Source organism: Lipotes vexillifer, unplaced genomic scaffold, assembly GCF_000442215.2.
Source record: "Lipotes vexillifer unplaced genomic scaffold, Lipotes_vexillifer_v1.1 scaffold911, whole genome shotgun sequence".
Lineage (NCBI taxonomy): Eukaryota > Metazoa > Chordata > Mammalia > Artiodactyla > Lipotidae > Lipotes > Lipotes vexillifer.
The window spans coordinates 1,854,656-1,875,169 of record NW_006781377.1 but is presented as its reverse complement, the minus strand read 5'-3'; the positions used below and the strand labels follow the sequence as shown (position 1 = coordinate 1,875,169).

The 20,514-nt window shown below is 41.4% G+C and overlaps 2 protein-coding genes across 2 annotated transcripts in view; one reads left to right on the top strand and one right to left on the bottom strand.

Annotated features, from left to right (window-relative positions):
• The window catches only part of H4C16 (H4 histone 16), a 2,401-nt gene extending 1,710 nt beyond the window's left edge, over window positions 1-691 (bottom strand). The window contains exon 1 of the mRNA XM_007454631.1: window positions 683-691. The gene's annotated coding sequence lies outside the window, so the exon portion shown is untranslated. The remainder of the gene's footprint in view (window positions 1-682) is intronic.
• Window positions 692-1,229: 538 nt separating this feature from the next.
• On the top strand, window positions 1,230-1,897 carry H2AJ (H2A.J histone). The gene has a single exon (XM_007454629.1). It carries the CDS (start codon window positions 1,337-1,339, stop codon window positions 1,724-1,726), a length of 390 nt encoding a protein of 129 aa, XP_007454691.1. The 5' UTR covers window positions 1,230-1,336; the 3' UTR covers window positions 1,727-1,897.
• Window positions 1,898-20,514: the final 18,617 nt, after the last annotated feature.

The following is a 20,514-nucleotide window of genomic DNA, read 5'->3' as shown; positions in this document are numbered from 1 at the left end:
CTCTTTCCCAGGTACTTAACACCTTGAGGAACAAATATTTTAGTAAACTGTGCTTCCTGTCTCTAGTCCTGACGAATAAGCCTTTCCAGCTGGAAAGCTTTATGGTAAATATTTATATATACCTAAATGCTTATTATTTACCTATCCTTATCCATCTCCATAGCACAAAAAACTTACTGTTATTGTTGTTAAAGAAAAATTAAAAGAGCTCTCAGAACACTGTCTGGATGGCTGAAAAAAAAATCCTAAATAGTCAAATTGTACCACATGATTTTAATCCTTGACTCAACGAAGAAAAGTCTTGAAGAGTCAGGATTCTTGTAATGGTAAAATAGGTTGGCTTTTAAATATTTACTAAGAAATCAAGGTTAGAACATTTTCAAGTTAGAGCTCTCTCTTGTTTACAAGAATAAAAAGTGTCCATAATAATAATAATAATGTCAAAAATTGGGGGCATACCCTGCGACCTCAAGTGCTAGAGGCATTTCTTGCTTCAGGCCTTGTACTTTAGAGTAGCTCTCCTTCCGGATTTTTCTTTTTCTTACCATGGTTTCTTAATTTTTTTTAAACTTTTTTTAAAATTAATTAATTTATTTTTGGCTGCATTGGGTTTTTGTTGCGGCGTGCAGGCTTTTTCATCTAGTTGCGGTGAGCAGGGGCACCTTTTGCCCCTGCAAAGTGCAGGGGCACTTTGTTGCCGTGAGTGGGCTTCTCATTGCAGTGGCTTCTTTTATTGTGGAGCATGGGCTCTAAGAGCATGGGCTTCAGTAGTTGTGGCATGCGGGCTCAGTAGTTATGGCTTGCAGACTCCGTAGTTGTGGCACACGGCCTTAGTTGCTCTGTGGCATGTGGGATCTTCCCCGATCAGAGTTAGAACCTGTGTCCCCTGCATTGGCAGGCGGATTCTCCACCACTACACCACTAGCGCCACTAGGGAAGCCCGGTTACTTAATTCTTAAGACGTTATTTTCCTGGGAGTGAGCGAGGACGTTGAAACCTCAGAATCCTGTAAGTTCAACTAAACCCCTAAAGGCGGAGCAGTCGGGCCCAGGATATTCATATGGAAGGTTATGTAAATGAGGGTTAGCAGTTTTTCTTTTGATTGGAGCAAGGTGGAGAAGGCGGTCCTTCTGCCAGCGCTCTAATTGGGAGAAGAGCCTGCCTGTCATTGGTCACCGGAGCCGAGGTTGTTGCCGCGCCCAATGGGAAGGCGCTTGCCTAGTGTCAGCAAAGTGTTGGTGGAGGCAGTTCAGATGCGGTACGTTGCCCTCCCATTCTAGGAACTGGACCGCTGGGGTTTTTTTCCCCTAGCTGGAGTTTTAGGCGAGAGACAAACATGTCTGGTCGCGGAAAGCAGGGCGGCAAAGTGCGGGCAAAGGCCAAGTCCCGGTCCTCTCGCGCGGGCCTGCAGTTCCCGGTGGGCCGAGTGCACCGACTGCTGCGCAAAGGTAACTACGCAGAGCGAGTGGGAGCCGGGGCGCCGGTGTACCTGGCAGCGGTGTTGGAGTACCTGACGGCGGAGATCCTGGAGTTGGCTGGCAACGCCGCGCGGGACAACAAGAAGACCAGGATAATCCCTCGCCACCTGCAACTCGCCATCCGCAATGACGAGGAGCTAAACAAGCTGCTGGGGAAAGTGACCATCGCCCAGGGCGGCGTCCTACCCAACATCCAGGCCGTGCTGCTGCCCAAGAAGACGGAGAGTCAGAAGGCGAAGAGCAAGTGACCCTGACGCCGCCACAGGAGAGCTGGCTTCCTCAGCAAAGGCTCTTTCCATAGCCACCCCGCAGTGTTTTTGAATACGGTTGATGTTATGGAGGGACGGCGCGATCTAATGGGGAGGTGGGCGGCGAGGGGCCCATTAGGGTCGGGGGCCAATAAAGTCGGTGAAAGTTGTCTGGTCGAGAGAACTGTGTAATCGCGGGGGCCTGCCGGGTGACCCGGGGGGCAACCGGGAGGCCTTTGGAGGAGGTACTGGTGGGTCGGCCTCAGCCACTTTCTGGGCTGCTTTGGTCCGCAGGTCACCCTCAAGGCGGACAAGGGAGACCAGAAGGGACCCACTGGCCTGGAGGTGGGCAGAGTTGGGAACTCTCCCTCCTCGCCTGAAGGCGGAGGAGAGACAGAGTAGGTGCGACTGCGGCTGGGGGAATTATTTTTACTTTCCCTTCCCAGGGCCTTTGCTCCCCTGCCCTGTTTGGGCAGTTCAGGAACCTGTTCTAGCAAGGAGACGGTGGCTTCGAGCTGGTCTTGGGCAGGAAGTTGTCTCTCCGCCCATACTTTTCAAAAGGTAAAATGACTTGCCGTCTTGGAAGTGTGGCTCTGACGACACGGTGTCAACAGACTTTTCTTGGCCTGACAGCTGTTGTGTTTTCGGTATCAGATAATTTTATGTACACGCTTCTGTTCACATTTCTTTAAAATGAAGAATACGGAAGCATGAGTGTGTAATGTGTAATACGGAAGCATGAGTCACGAGGTTGGAAGTTTGTTCCCCTGACACTCATGTTGCAGAACAGTGCAGCACCTTTAGTCATGAGTTACATATGCTTATGAGCTTTAAAAATGATTTTCTCAAGTTTCTAGCTTCATAATGGTCTTATCTCCACCATATTAGATTCCTGTGGAAATGTAATAGGTTTGATTTTGCTTCATAACAACAAATCACCCTCTTGATGTCCCTTATGTTCTACCACTGGCCTGAAGTAATGACCTCATTCCAACAATGCCTATTGGGGTTGTGTTGCTTAATGGCACAGTAATGCTTTAATAAATATGTGAAATGTGAGAAAATACCAAGGGTATGTACCCCGGGCAGTTTCCAAGGTGTCCAGCTGTTTACTCCATTACCACCTTCTATTCAGAAGGCTTCCTCATATGTAAAATAATAGTCATAATACCTATTTTGATGACTGAGGTTGTTCCTTTATTGCATGCCAGATATTAGATGCTCAGTAAATTGAAAGAAGTACCATTTTGTACAGGGATATAGGCTTACCTTTATAGGTTAGGGAATAGGTAACTGTAGTTAATATGATTTTGTTGTTTTTAATGCCCAATTATTAGGAATAGTTCTCATTGTTACCACTTTGTGGAGTGATGGGCAGTGGAGGGAAAAAAAGTGTATATCAGGTGCTGGTTTTGACATTTATGTCTTAATTTCCTAAAAAATTTGAGGCACGTGAAAGATTATTACCAAATGGTAAAGAAATTAGGATAGGACATTTATAAGATAAACTTTTCTTTTCCCTCTAAAGATTCACAGGAGTCTAATCCTGTTACCTGAAGATAAAAACAGGCCAGATACAAGGTACAGTGATGACCCCCATCCTCATTCTACCTCGACCACCACTGTCCCAGAGATTCTTAGGCTCCCCTTAAATACTTCCCCTGCTGCAAGCTTCAGTCAGTCCCTCACCATTTCTGTTTTTGAGGGGGTTTTAAACCTGAATAGTTTATTGGCAGTTAAAAATGCATACCCCTTGCCAAATCAGTTCAGCCTGTGGATCTTTGATGCACAAACAGTTCTTGCCAATTTATGATTGTTAACTTAAAAGGCCAATATTTTTTCAAGCACGAGACCTGTTGGAATAAGATTTAGGACAGAAACTGGTGGGACCTGAATTCTTGTCCTTAGTAGATTTCTAATCCATAGTTGTGTGTGTATACACACATGCGCCTTCCCGTGGAGATACGCCATTCACTGTGGCAGGCTGTGACTTGGCCAGGATTTGTTCATTCTTTGTTTTTTCCTGCAGGACCAGTCTTGCCTTTGTGTCCCTGAGAACTGGTCTGTTTAGTTTTGTCTGCCTGGAATCAAAAGGTTTAGTCTGGCCCCATAATTGGTGATAACTATATGCAAACTCTTCACAAATCTCCTTCCGATGGTTGAAAGGTCATATACTATGGTGTTTAAGAACTTTTACTCTCTGGAATGAGACCTGGGCTCAAATCCACTCACCTCCTTAGTAGGTGGGTGATTTTGGAAATGTTACTTAGTCTCTTTAAATCTCAGTTTCATCTATTAATTGGGCATAATAATAGAGTTACATCAGTGGATCTGGGGGAAGAGTTAATGAGATAATGTAAATGAAGGCACTGAGCTTCCCATATAGAAACGTGCTCAATGAATAGTAACCATTAGTATGTGAAACTGGATTTAGACCAAGTAGCAGTAGTCACGGGACCTACTGAAATTAGTAAACATCTGGCATTCTAGCAGCTCTGTGACTTCTCGTCTAGCGCACCATGAAAACAAGCTTAATGGTTGTTTTACTAGCTATAAGACATCTACAATCCAGTCTATAACAGAAAAGAGAGTCAAAAATAACGAAATGAACCTGTGAACCTGAATTTGTATTTTTCCCCCTTGAAGGACAACCTAGTTTGGAATTAGTAGCTTGTTAAATGCACCCACTCAGATTAAAAGTGGAACCTGTTCGTTCAACAATTTATTGAGCATATGTTACATGTTACATCTATGATTGATAACTGGCTGTCAAGAAAAATGATTATCATATAATTGGAAAGATGATTATAATCTAGCAGGCTACACGTTAAGAAAGGGAGGTGCTCAGGGTATTACAGTAACAGAGAAGAGGCACCTGTGTTTCTCGGCCTGGTGGGGAGAGTGGCACCTGAGATGGGTCTAGTGCAAAAGTGAGCCTGACACGACAGAGTGTTCTAGGCAGAGGGACAGCACACACAAAAGCATGGGGGTCAAAAGGCAATATACCTGAGGCCGGGGGAATCCAGGGAAGAAGGTCTGGCCTGGAGATAAGAATGTGGGAGTCATGATTAACGATGGTCTTCATGGGTAAAATCATCCAGAGGGAATATAAATCTAGAGAATGTAGGGAAAGGTGTATAAGTGAATCTCTGACAGGGCGTGTGGGATCTGTGAGGTCTAATCTCCTGTCGAGGAAGACCAGCCTTTCAGAAGATGACAGGACACAGACTGAAGGAGAGAGCGTCAAGGGATGGAGATTTTTCACAATTTGGATCGCTGTGCTCCCAGACACTTCCTAATTTGTCTTTATTTTGACATGTAAGTGGAATATGTTCTTTAAAAGTTATTATGTTGTCCTACCCAGGGAACGCCGGCAAGCTGGCTTACTTCACCAGTGGCACTGGAATGGAGATGCATTTTCCCCTTTGCATTTTCACATTGCATATACAGAAATTAGAGGGAGATATATATATATATATATCGTGAGAGCAAAAACATTTTTAAAATTTTTATTTTTTATTTTTTTTAATTTTTAAATTGTTTTGGCTGCACCAAGCGGCATGTGGGATCTTAGTTCTCCGACCAGGGATTGAACCTGTGGCCCCTGCATTGGAAGTGTGGAGTCCTAACTCCTGGACTGCCAGGGGAGTCCAAAAACATTGTTTTACAAAAGCCGAGAAGGATATTGGCAAAGAACCATTTGAGAATACATCTTCTGTTATCATCCCATATATTGGAATACAGGTTTTTACATATTTTAATTTTAATCAATGTTTTAATTTTAAGTTTCAATTTATTTTTTATTTTTTATTTTTGCGGTACGTGGGCCTCTCACTGTTGTGGCCTCTCCCGTTGCGGAGCACAGGCTCCAGACGCGCAGGCTCAGCGGCCATGGCTCACGGGCCCAGCCACTCCGCGGCACGTGGGATCTTCCCGGACCGGGGCACGAACCCGTGTTCCCTGCATCGGCAGGCGGACTCTCAACCACTGCGCCACCAGGGCGCCCTTAAGTTTCAATTTTAAAGAAGTTAGAGAAATGGTGGCAACTTTTTTTTCTTTTTGACTTATAGTTGATTTACAGTGTTGTGTTAGAGCAACTTATTAATTCATAAAGCCAATGTAGGTATTTTAGAATGACTAAAGCAGGAGAAATTTGACCCTGACAAACTTAGTTAATGTTTAAGTGTTTAGTTTCCCAAGAGAGGGAAATGGAGAGTAAGAGGAGCAAAACAAAACAAAATGAAAAAAAGGAAGCTGGCTGGCTTCAGGCAGATACGAAATTATCACTGTAAAGCTTTATTTTGTTTTCTCTACAGGGAGAGGAAAGAAAGTTAGGTGTTGAAAAACACATTTTAACATATATATGTATACACAAAAAAAAAGGTTAACAGTGGGTTTGGATAGTAACTGGGGTCTTTGATAGTTTTATCAAGCCATGCAATTAAAAAGCCAGCACTGCCTAACTCCAGATTATGGAAACAAAGGAGGGATAAGCCCTACATTAAACAAAATTATCTTTCTTTTAGGCAAACCAGACAAGCAAAGTGCTCGTAAGGGTTTACTTGCTTTCTGTTTTAAAGTACTTGTCAAATGAACTATCTTGTTCACGTCAAAAGCCCAGGGGCCCCAGATGTTCACACTTTTACTGAATTGAGAGTCCTGGTCCAAGTAATGAGCACTTTAGTTGAATCCATAGTTTTGCCTTTGCCCTTCAGCCAAAGACCACCAGGAACATACCTGTAGTTTAACAAGTTGGGTTTATTGTTCTTTGTAGCAGGGAGCACACATACTGGGGAGATGTGAGGTGTCTAATATATTAGAAAGGATTTGTTATAGGGCTCGGGTTTGTGTATAGGATGTAGGTCTGGGGCTTTGCCCAGGATTCCATACTGTGTAGGGAACAGAGGTAAGTCTTTGATTTGGTAGCTTGATACAGCTAATCAGGTACAAGGAAGGAAGTGAGGCTAAAGCTGTAATAGGTGAAGATGCTAATGCATATGGGCTAACACAGGGGGCTGTTTGGTCATTTTTGTGGTTTGGACAATGCTTATGTTTTTGTGTTCATATATGATACAGAGATCTCTTGGTTTTGTTTTGATTTTTCACAGTAGAATGGCCTTGTGTGTTGTTGGTATCATGTGAAATGGTTTATGTTCCACGTAATATCATGGTACAGCTATGTCAGGCCAACTCCTAGTAATGCCAGGGTCTAGCCAATAGTCCAGGCCAGTTTCAAGCTGTCATGGGCTGTTTTCCCCTCTCTCAATAGCTAAAGAAAAAAGCATGACCCTGAGAAGAGGACTTGCTGAGCAGCAGAGGTAGACAAAGACATCCAAGACAAATGTTGGCAGTGTCCAAGCACCACGCAAAAGAGGGAACCACTGTCTGTGGGTATTTCAGTCCCACATTCATGTACTTTAAACATCCAAATCCTCTGACACCATCCCCTTGCTTTCATGTTCATCAAGGAACGTTCTCTCTTGAATTTATCTTTTTGCGTGTCTTCACATAGGGTAAAAATGTCCTGGTATTTTTCACATGATAGTTCATGCATCAGTATTTCTAATAATAAATTGTTTTAAATTTTATTTATATATAATTATACATAATTTTAATATATTTAAATGTATATATTAAGTAAATACCATGTTTTAAATGTATATATTAAGTAAATACCATGACCTCTTCCAATATCCTGCTTCCCATTGTCTGGCCCAAACAGAATCCAGTCAGTTATTCTGATTTGAACTTATGCCAGGAAAAAAAGCATTCAAACCAATAAAAATCTAGTCATTTATTTATAAGCTTGCTAAGTCTTGGTTTTCTCATGCATAAAGGTGGAATAATAATATCTTTTCCTTATCATAAAGCATTTAGTGTCTAGTGTATGGTAAGAGCTCAATAAATTACTGCTGTTGTTGTGATTATTACCTTATATTTTCTACATTGATTTTCGCTTTCTCTTTTGTGTTCCTCTGTCTCTCAGTGTTTATGGTATATATCCCCTACCTGCCTTCTAAACTTCACACTTCACCTGCCTACTTAAGATCGCCATAGGTTATCTCACTGGGGTCTCAACCTCAGCCGTTCCAAAGTGGACCAATTCCCTTCATTCCACACCCGCCTCTCCCAGTCCACTACCTAGGTTTAAATTTCTGCTCCCCTAGTTGTAACTAGTTGTAACTCTGGGCAAGTTATCTAATCATTCTTCACCTCAACAGACACATCTGTAAAATGTGTACTAGCTACCCCACAGGGTTGTAGTAAGGATTAAATAAATTAATACATGTAAAGCACTTCTGAAAATGCCTGGCACACAGTAACGTTCCATAAACGTTAGCTGCTGGAGTCATCTTTTTCCTGCGTTTCTTCATCATCACCCTCAATAAGCCAGCTTCGCAGCCTTTATTCGCTGACTAACGGCACTGCCAGGCAACCAAAGCCCTAAGCTGGAGACCCCACGTTCTTGTTTCTCTTTCTGCCTCATCCCCTACATCAGATCGGTTATCCAGTCTTGTGCTTTCTTCCTCTGGAACAGACCTCTCGACTCCTCCCCTCGACCCTCCCGCGGTGGTCTGGCACTCTTCATCTCTCCCCTACAGTGGGGAAAGATGCATCTTCCCACCTGGGGTCTGTCACCTTGCAGCCAATCTGTCCTCTCCATCACAGCCATAGGTCTCATTCTGAAAAGCAAATGTCATTCTAACAAACATGTATGTACCACACGCCAAACACTATTCTGGGAGTTTTATAATATTAACACATTTGTTATCTGTATTCGGTGACTTCACTTTTATATATTATTTATTCAACACATCCTCTGTTGAATATTTATTCAGGTGCTAAGTCAGCCGGGATCCTGTCAGGAAACAGATGGCATGCCCAAATGTGATTTTAGGACAGTTTAATGAAGGGACTGCTTACAGTGATGCAGGGAAAGCACAGGGAAGGGCTGGTGACCGCTGGGCTCCACCACCCTCGGCTGATGGAGTGAAGGGGTGTGGTCACCAGACCTGGTAGGAGAAGGTAGTGTGGAGGGGCCCGCATGACAGGGAGAGTCAGGAAAAGCTAACCCAAGGCAACCATGCGGGGAGGGGCCAGGGCAGTAATTACCATGACCTCACTTTCCTCCCTTCCTCCTACACGGTGCTTATTACCCAGCCTAAATGGATGCCAGAAGGTAAGAAACCCCATTAAGGCAGTTTCTACAGTTCATCCTCCTTAGGGGCGTAGAAGAGGGTGGAATCGTGTAAACGGGGGATCCGGAGGGGCGGACCCTTAGTTATACAAATATAACATGAGCAGGCACCCACTGCTATGGGGAGGAATGTCACCGGACCTTTCCTAGCACGACAAAGTTTATCCCCCTGACAAGAACCCTTGATACGCAGTGTTCTAGCAAGAGCAAACAGGACAGATGGAATCCCCGTGTTCCTGAAGCTTCCATAAAAGTAGACCTTAAAGGAAGTCTATAAAATTCATAGATTCCAGCCTATTCTTCTGGCCGTGTTTTCATATATATGCCACTTGCCAGCCATACCAAAGTACTTCCTGTCTCTGCCAGCGGCAGGGGGTTAGGAGTGCAGGGAACTCACACCCATTTTGTGCTTCGGGAAAGAATAGTTCATGCTTAAATCTCACTGCAAAGAAGGCTGGAAAATGTAAAAGAGCACATGGAATCTTTTAGTGAGTACCACTGTCTCTGTCAGAGTTTCTGAGTATTTTTTGCTTACTTCCTAGTTCTTAGCTTTGTTCTATTTAACAAACCCCTAACATAGATGGCCAGTCAACTGCAGTCCTCTTGAGATATTTTTAAGAACAAAATGACACACAGAAATTTTATCATCAGCTGATACGCGTAAGCTAACGGCCTAACCACCCGCCAGAAGGAGCTTGAGAAACATTCCATAGATTTTTGTTAAAGGAATTTGTGCCAGTAATTTTACAACTAGGTTGTGAAAGTGGAAGTAAAAAGACTGGATCTTCCTTATGCTCTCGTGTGCCAGTTATAAATTTATTGCCTCAGGGCTCCAAATTCCAACTTTATACGGGCTCTGTGGTAGTAGTTGGAGTTCCTCTGGGCCTGTCTTCCTTACAGAAGCGTGATGCTAGGCTCTGTGGGGAGAGGGCACTGAGGGCCTTGGCAGGAGGGAAGGATGACTCTTGCTGGCTCAGGCTGCTGCCCGGTTGTGGTGGGTAAGCAGTGAGGGGGTGAGGACACCGTGTGGCTTCTACTCCAGCCTCATGCCCAGAATGCACATTCCCTGCACGACCTCCAGCCCTGACTCGCCCTGGGGACCACCTTCCCATGGCCCTCCCTAGGGGGAAACCACACACGCTGGGCCTCCAGCCTTCAGTGGTGCGCTGACTCCCTCACAGGCCCACGTGTCCCGAGTTTCTCTCTCCTGGGTCCCTCCCCACGTGGCTGTGGAGTGTGACCGGCCACCTGCCTGTACGGCAGGTTTCACACTTCAGAGGCAGGGTTGAGTAGTTGTGGCAGAGACTCTGTAGTTCCCAAAGCCCCAAATATCTATGGAAAGTTTGCTGATCCCTGTTCTGGTCTATCAGTGGAAACAAACACACAAAAATAAAAAGTAATAAACACAAAGCATCTTTTAAGACAACTTCTGTTGCTCTATTTGGTGTTTCTCCATAAAAGTGGTACTTTCATGTTATTCTTTACTTCATATTAACCCTCAAGTTTTTAAAATGAACATGTATTTTTATGGATAAACTCAGTACAAATATGGATTTAGAAATACCTCCTCCTGTGATTTGGGTTACTCTAATAAGAATGGTCTTAGGAGCAAATGTTGGATTTGTACTCTGCCTGTATTTTAATTCCCTCCTCACACAAGAAAGCCAACAGCCGTTATTAGAAGGTATGGATTCGTTTTACAATAAGTCCCTAAATATGGCAACCTTTATCAACTCATTGAAGAAAGCCAGGCCTTCATGAAAATAATATAGCCTTTTCATTTGTGGGTGGTACATTTCATGAAACCAGGCAAGATTTCAGAGCTATACTAATGTTCTTTTTTCCCCTCTCCCTACCTGAACTTTGGCTGTCACCTTCCTTCTTTCTTTACCTCACTCCCCAGTTTATTGGGGTCAAGGTTGCTGGGGGCAATGATAATGAATAATGTAGTTAATTGTGTTCTTCTCTGGACTCTAATTTTTCTTGAGATTCAGTGGATATAAACACTACTGCGTTCTAATTTTCCTCACAAAATATTGTTACAAAAAGTCCTGAAAACATTTTTTGCATTTCATAGCATTTTTAAAGTGTTAATTTTCCTACATATCAGTTATTTATCTCCTGCACATGTGGTATAATTCTTACTAAATATGGATTCATTATGGTAAATGACAATAGAAAACATCTTATTTTTAGGCTTCAGATGGCTAAAAAGGGGAAATACTTTGAATAGGATAACAGCTCAAGGAAAAACATGTATTTGGGGAGCTATGGTTTTTTCTTTGAAAACTTCTTTTCTCTAAGGAAAATGTTTTCTCTATTTGGTTGCAGCATCATTAAGGTAAGCAGTTGATACTTAGTATTTTTAAATGTTCAGAGAAAACATTTTCATTTTTTAAAAATAACTATAAAAAGGTAACATATAAATATTATAAGGTCTGATGAGTATGTCTTCGCCAGCACATGGCACATGCAGACCTCAGATTATTTTTTTCCAAATTGTTTATTAGTGCAGGTTAAAAAAAAGAAATTCTTTTAAAAAATTAGCATTGGTAAATACTGTAATCAAAGTATGAGACAGAAGTAACATAGACATTGATGTTTATCTCCTGGAATTTCCATAACAGCCATGATAGTAGCGATCTCATCTGATTTTCTTACTACTGCTTTCCTAGAACCTAGCTCGCAGCAGGCACTCAATAACAATCTGTGGAATAAATAGTTTGTACTCCCCCACGCCTCTCCAAACCCTCAGGTACCTCATACCATCAATCATCCTCTCATTCTCCAACCTCTCTCTCTCTACTGGCTATTGACCCTCAGCAAAACGAACAGGCCGATTAAGGAAAACCCCTCTGCTCACCCAGTCCTGGCCACTTGCCCTGTCCTCCCTACTTTTCCTTCACAGCCAACTACAAGTCCTTCTTATAGACAAAAGAACTGGAGTAGGTAGTTATTTTGGTCTCACAGAAGTCCCAGCTCCCAACTTTACCAAAAGTCCTTATTTCCAGGAATGTAAAGAAAAGCTTCCCCACAGCTCATTTATACCTTCCTGAACCCAGGACCTGGATGTGTAAAGTCATCTACAGCTTCGCTCAGGAACAGCTTTGAGCTCCAGAAGTCCTGTGATAAGGCCTGTCCTCCAAACTGATTCTGGCTGAGGAACATTCCCAGGTATCAGACCTGCTCCAGTTTGCATTCAGGACAAAACAGAAACGTGCAGTTCTACATGGGGTGGTGACTGTGGCATCTTCTGTGATCTGAAGAATGACTTGAATGCCGTAAAAAGTAGTTTAATACTAAAAAATGTCTCCCAGATAAATATAAATAGGGAGATATTTTAATAAAGAGCACAAACTAGAATATGCAAAATGAGAATTGCAACCAGAACTTAGACGTCACCTCGGGCTTTATGCTGATTCCATGCCATGTGATGATCCTTAATTCACACTTTATAGTACCTTAGAGGAATTTCAAAATGATGTTAAGGAGCAATTAATGTGTAATAAAGTGATACTTGGATAAAGAAATGGTAATATTTATCCATATACCTGACTGAAGATTTATATCAGGCTTACATTTCATAGCAGTGATCTAACCAGAACAAACATTTTTATAAAACCATGATGTAAATGACAAATGCCTACCCAGAATCTCCCTAGAATCAGAACCGCTGATTCTCCTTTCTTGCAGATGCAGCTAACACATGAAATGTGCCAGATTTTACCAGCTAAAAGAATTTTCAGAAGATAAAACTAGCAATATTAGGAAATGACTTTTATGATAAACTATTATATACACAGCTTCCTTAATGCGAAATAGAAATCTCACCAAGAAAAAACACAAATTTTAAGCAAGAACACTGTTGCACACCAAATACCAAGGAGTAATTGTTTATGCTTAGATTAAAATATTGATTTGATGATGTAATTGTGTTCCACCTTTGCATCTACACAGATTCGATTCACCTGCTGACCCACATATAATGATTATACTAAAAAAATGATAATTCCAAAGTGGTCTGTAGACTGCTTTGGCAGGACTTGCTTTAACCTGAAAGAATAAGTAACTTCCAAAAGTCACATACGCAAAAGATCTCAGAATAAAAATTTAAAATCCATCAAAGAAATCAGTTGTAAAAAAAGAAAAGGCTTATATTATTATTGTACTACCTTTTTAGGATATCACCAATTTTCAATGGTATGGGATTCACACGAAAGGCGTTTAAGATACAATGGAGAGGGCGGAGTCAAGATGGTGCACTAAGAGGACTCGGAATTCTTGTCTCCGCACAACTAGGGCACCTACCTGGCACCGGTGGGGGACCACGGACACCTAAGGGGACGAGAGAAACCCCCAGTGACTGGGAAGGACATGGGGCATGGGGGGAGTGAAGGGGGAAGAGAAGTGGAGGTGGGACGGGACTGGCGCTTGAGGGGCGGCTGGGAGAGGGGAAGGGATCCTACACCCAAAGGGGGAAATTGGGGGACCACTGGGAGGGCAGAGGATCAAAAGGGAGTGTGGCCAGATTTCCTCTGCCCACTTGGGCCCCCAGGAGCCTGCTGAGATCCTGGGCCTGATCCTCTGCCCATCGAGGCCCCCTCCAGCCACACGGGTCCTGAGGGAGTGGGAGGGCAGGAAGGGGGAGCAAAAGTAAAGGCTGGACCTCTGGGCCCAGCACCCCTGAGGGGTGGCTGGGAGAGGGGAGGAGTTCCTACACCCAGCAGGACCCACTCACGGTTAGGGGTCCAGTGGGGACAGGGGAGACCCTGGGGGAGGTGGAGGGGTAGGGGCACGGAGGAACAGAAGGGAACTTGGCCAGTGCTTTCCCTGTCCACTTAGGCACCGGGAAGCCTGTTGGGCTCCCGGCCTAATCCTCTGCCCTTGGAGCCTCCCTCCTGGGGTGCAGAACCCAAGCCCCGCCCCTACACACCCACCCAGGGCCCCACCCCTACACTCGGAGACCCCCTGTGAGACCCCTGCCAACGTGCTGGGCCTAAACCCCACCCACACACCCTCACCCAGGGCCTTAGATCCAAACTCAGGAACTCCACAATCCAGAGGTCCTCCTTCCAAAGTGCTGCCTCTCCCCTTCTGTGTAGGTCCTAAGCAGAGGCCCCACCCCACACCTGAACATTGCCCCACCTAGGCCCCCTCCACACACGCTCGAACGTCACTCCCCCACCCACCTAGGTCCCACCCCACCCTAAACGCCACCCCTGCATAAGTTCCACCCGCGCCTAAACTCCGCCCCCACAGCCAAGGCTTTTTTCTTTTCTTTTTTCCACTTTTAGATTGGGGTTCTGTTTTACCTTGTTTTTTCATTGTTGTTGGTTCTTTTATATTTTTACATTTCCTAATAAATCTTTTATGTATCTAATTTTATTTTATTATTTATACTTTGTTATTGTTCTCTCCTTTGGGCTTGTTCCCCCCACCCCCCCTTTTTTTTTTCTTTTTTCTGTTGTGGTTTTATTTTACCTTGTTGCCATTGTTTCAGTTATGTTTTTATATTTCCTAATATATTTTTTATCATTCTAATTTTATTTTGTTTTTTATTCTTTGATATTGTACTGCCCCTTTTTTCTTTTTGCCATGCCATGCAGCTTGCGGGATCTTGGGTCCCAGGCTGGAGGTTGGTCCTGAGCTCCTGTGGTCGGAACTCTGAGTCCAAACCACTGGACTAACAGAGAACTTCAGACCCCAGGGAATATTAATTGGAGTGAGGCCTCCTCAAGGTCCTAATCTCAGCACCAAGACCTGGCTCTATCCAACAGCCTGCAAACTCCAGAGCTGGATGCCTCAGGCCAAACAACCAGTAAGATAGGAATACAGTCCCACCCATCAAAAAAAGAAAAAAAAGAAAAAAAACAAAAAAAAAAGAACGACAAAAAAATGTGTTACAGACTAAGGAGCAAGGGAAAAACCTACAAGACCAAATAAATGAAGATGAAATAGGCAATCTTCCTGAAAAAGAATTCACAGCAGTGATAGTAAAGATGATCCAAAAATCTCAGAAACAGAATGGAGAAAATATAAGAAACATTTAACAAGGTTCTAGAAGAAATAAAGAGCAAACAAACAGTGATGAACAACACAATAACTGAAATTAAAAATAATCTAGAAGGAATCAATAGCAGAATAACTGAGGCAGAAGAATGGATAAGTGAGCTGGAAGAGAAAATGGTAGAAATAACTGCCAGGGAGCAGAATAAAGAAAAAAGAATGAAAAGAATTGAGGACAGTCTCAAAGACCTCGGGACAACCTTAAATGCAACAACATTTGAATTATAGGGGTCCCAGAAGAAGAAGAGAAAAAGAAAGGGTCTGAGAAAATATTTGAAGAGATTAGAGTTGAAAACTTCCCTCACATGGGAAAGGAAATAGTCAATCAAGTCCAGGAAGCGCAGAGAGTCCCATACAGGATAAACCCAAAGAGAAACAAGATGAGACACATATTAATCAAAATATCAAAATTTAAATACAAAGAAAAAATATTAAAAGCGGCAAGGGAAAAGCAACAACTAACATAAAAGGTTAACATAAGGTTAACAGATGATCTTTCAGCAGAAACTGCAAGCCAGAAGGGAGTGGCAGGACATATTTAAAGTGATGAAAGGGAAAAACCTACAACAAAGATTACTCTACCCAGCAAGGATCTCATTCAGACTTGACAGAGAAATTAAAACCTTTACAGACAAGCAAAAGCTAAGAGAATTCAGCATCACCAAACCGGCTTTATAACAAATGCTAAAGGAACTGCTCTAGGCAGGAAACACAAGAGAAGGAAAAGACCTACAATGACAAACCCAAAACAATTGAGAAAATGGTAGTAGGAACACACATATCGATAATTACCTTAAATGTAAATGGATTAAATGTTCTAACCAAAAGACACAGATTGGCTGAATGGATACAAAACCAAGACCCATATATATGCTGTCTACAAGAGACCTACTTCAGACTTAGGGACACATACAGACTGAAAGTGAGGGGTTATAAAAACATATTCCATGCAAATGGAAATCAAAAGAAAGCTGGAGTGGCAATTCTCATATCAGACGAAATAGACTTTAAAATAAAGACTATTACAAGAGACAAAGAAGGACACTACATGATCAAGGGATCAATCCTAGAAGAAGATATAACAATTGTAAATATTTAAGCATCCAACATAGCAGCACCTCAATACATAAGGCAAATGCTAACAGCCATAAAAAGGGAAATCGACAGTAACACAATAATAGTAGGGGACTTTAACACCCCACTTTCACCAATGGACAGATCAACCAAAATGAAGATAAATAAGGAAACACAAGCTTTAAATGACACACTAAACAAGATGGACTTAATTGATATTTATAGGACATTCCATCCAAAAACAACAGAATATACTTTCTTCTCAAGTGCTAATGGAACATTCTCCAGGATAGACTGTATCTTGGGTCACAAATCAAGCCTTGGTAAATTTAAGAAAATTGAAATTGTATCAAGTATCTTTTCTGACCACAACGCTATGAGACTAGATATTAATTACAGGAAAAAAACTGTAAAAAATACAAACACACGGAGGCTAAACAACACGCTACTAAATAACCAAGAGACAACTGAAGAAATCAAAGAGGCAATCAAAAAATACCTAGAAACAAATGACAATGAAAACATGAGGATGCAAAACCTATGGGATGCAGCAAAAGTGGTTCTAAGAGGGAACTTTATAGCAATACAATCCTATCTCAAGAAACAAGAAAAATCTCAAATAAACAACCTAACCTTACACCTAAAGCAATTAGAGAAAGAAGAACAAAAAAACCCCAAAATTAGCAGAGGAAAGAAATCATAAAGATCAGATGAGAAATAAATGAAAAAGAAATGAAGGAAACAACAGCAAAGATCTATAAAACTAAAAGTCCGTTCTTTGAGAAGTAAACAAAATTGATAAACCATTAGCCAGACTCATCAAGAAAAAAAGGGAGAAGACTCAAATCAATAGAATTAGAAATGAAAAAGGAGAAGTAACAACTGACACTGCAGAAATGCAAAGGATCGTGAGAGATTACTACAAGCAAGTATATACCAATAAAATAGACAACCTGGAAGAAATGGACAAATCCTTAGAAAAGTACAACCTTCCGAGACCAAACCAGTAAGAAATCGAAAATATAAACAGACCAATCACAAGCACTGAAATTGAAACTGTGATTACAAATCTTCCAACAAACAAAAGCCCAGGACCAGATGGCTTCACATGCAAATTCTATCAAACATTTAGAGAAGAGCTAACACCTATCCATCTCAAACTCTTCCAAAATATAGCAGAGGGAGAACACTCCCAACTCATTCTATGAAGCCACCATCACCCTGATAGCAAAACCAGACAAAGATGTCACAAAAAAAAAACTACAGGCTGATATCACTGGTGAACATAGATGCAAAAATCTTCAACAAAATACTAGCAAACAGAATCCAGTAGCACATTAAATGGATCGTACACCATGATCAAGTGGGGTTTATCCCAGGAATGCAAGGATTCTTCAGTATATGCAAATCAATCAATGTGATACACCATATTAACAAACTGAAAGATAAAAATCATATGATCACCTCAATAGATGCAGAAAAAGCTTTCGACAAAATTCAACACGCATTTATGATGAAAACTCTCCAGAAAGTAGGCATAGAGGAACCTACCTCAACATAATAAAGGCCATATATGACAAACCCACAGCCAACATCATTCTCAATGGTGATAAACTGAAACCATTTCCTCTAAGATCAGGAACAAGACAAGGTTGCCCACTCTCACCACTGTTATTCAACATAGTTTTGGAAGTTTTAGCCACAGCAATCAGAAAAGAAAAAGAAATAAAAGGAATCTAAATCGGAAAAGAAGTAAAACTGTCACTGTTTGCAGATGACGTGATACTATACATAAAGAATCCTAAAGATGCTACCAGAAAGCTACTAGAGCTAATCAATGAATTTGGTAGAGTAGCAGGATACAAAATTAATGTACAGAAATCTCTTGCATTCCTAGACACTAATGATGAAAAATCTGAAAGAGAAATTAAGGAAGCACTCCCATTTACCTTTGCAACTAAAAGAATAAAATACCTAGGAATAAACCTACAGAGACAAAAAGCCTGTATGCAGAAAACTATAAGACACTGATGAAAGAAATTAAAGATGATACAAAAAGATGGAGAGATATACTATGTTCTTGGATTGGAAGAATCAACATTGTGAAAATGACTATACTACCCAAGCAATCTACAGATTCAATGCAATCCCTATCAAACTACCAATGGCATTTTTCACAGAAGTAGAACAAAAATTTTCACCATTTGTATGGAAACAGAAAAGACCCTGAATAGCCAAAGCAATCTTGAGAAAGAAAAACGGAGCTGGAGGAATCAGGCTCCCTCACTTCAGACTATACTACAAAGCTACCATAATCAAAACAGTATGGTACTGGCACAAAAACAGAAAAATAGATCAGTGGAACAGGATAGAAAACCCAGAGCTAAACCCATGAACATAGGTCACCTTATCTTTGATCAAAGAGGCAAGCGTGTACAATGGAGAAAAGACAGCCTCTTCAATAAGTGGTGCTGAGAAAACTGGACAGCTATATGTAAAAGAATGAAATTAGAACACTTCCTAACACCACACACAAAAATAAACTCAAAATGGATTACAGACCTAAATGTAAGGCCAGACACTATAAAACTATTAGTGGAAAACATAGGCAGAACACTCTTTGACATAAATCACAGCAAGATCTTTTTTGACCCACCTCCTAGAGAAATGGAAGTAAAAACAAAAATAAGCAAATGGGACCTAAAGAAACTTAAAACCTTTTACATAACAAAGGAAACCATAAACACGATGAAAAGACAACCCTAAGAATGGGAGAAAATATTTGCAGACGAAGCAACTGACAAAGGATTAATCTCCAAAATATACAAGCAGCTCATGCAGCTCAATATCAAGAAAACAAACAACCCAATCCAGAAATGGGCAGAAGACGTAAATAGACATTTCTCCAAAGAAGATATAGATTGCGAACAAACACATGAAAGGATGCTCAACATCACTAATCATTAGAGAAATGCAAATGAAAACCACAATGAGGTATCACCTTACACCGGTCAGAATGGCCATCACCAAAAAATCTACAATTAATGCGGAGAGGGTGTGGAGAAAAGGGAAACCTCTTGCACTGTTGGCGGGAATGTAAACTGATACAGCCACTATGGAGAACATATGGAGAGTCCTTAAAAAACTAAAACTAGAACTACCATATGACCCAGCAAGCCCACTACTGAGCATATTCCGTGAGAAAACTATAATTCAAAGAGTCATGTACCACAATGTTCATTGCAGCACTATTTACAATAGCCAGGACATGGAAACAACCTAAGATGTGGCACATATATACAGTGGAATATTATTCAGCCATAAAAAGAAACAAAATTGAGTCACTTGTAGGAAGGTGAATGGACCTAGTCAGAGTGAAGTAAGTCAGAAAGAGAAAAACAAATACCGTATGCTAACACATATATATGGAATCTAAAAAAAAGGTTCTCATGAACCTAGGGGCAGAACAGGAAAAAAGATGCAAACGTAGAGAATGGAGTTGAGGACACAGGGAGTGGGAAGGGTAAGCTGGGACAAAGTAGTGAGAGAGTAGTGTTGATATATATACACTGCCAAATGTAAAACAGCTAGTGCGAAGCAGCCACATAGCACAGGGAGATCTGCTCGGTGCTTTGTGACCACCTAGAGGGGTGGGATAGGGAGGGTGGGAGGGAGACGCAAGGGGGAAGGTATATGGGGATATATGTATGTATATGGCTGATTCACGTTGTTATACAGTAGAAACTAGCATAACATTGTGAAGCAATTATACTCCAATAATGATGTTTAAAAAAAAATGAAAGAATTGACACTATATATTAGAAGATAAAATCAATAAAAGCAAAAAACTGGGGTGACTACTAAGTGGACAGAAAAAAAAAAAAAGAAAAAAAGATACAACGTGAAAGTAAGACCAGGTATGTCTAGCCTAAACGCAATGCATAGATTGTCTCACTGTGTGTATACATATGGTGTGTGTCTTTGTGTATGAAATACACACTATGGGTGCCTGGATTAATAACACGAGCCCTTTAGTTCCAATACCTTCCTCTGTAAAATAGGGAAAATACCTCCCCAGGATTACTGGATAGGTATTAGTTATTAAAACACTTTGTAAAGAAAGTATCAATGCAAATTAAAAGTGTTAAGCATTCTCATTCATTTTCTGTGCTTCTAATAATAAAGGCTCATATAAATGACAAATTCAAAAAAGAAAAAGTAGCAGCCTTTTCTGGCTGATAGTTTAGAAATGATTTAAAAGAACCTTTTGCCATTCACTAGTATCAGTTCACAGAGCTCTGGAGAAGAAAGTAATCTTTGAGAAGAAGACTCATCTTTTTAGCAATATATAAACCCTCTCAATTTCTCCAAAGCTAATATATAATAAACGTAAAGGAAAATAATTATCTCTCCTTCATCCTTTAAAATTTAAAACTTAACGTGTTAACCA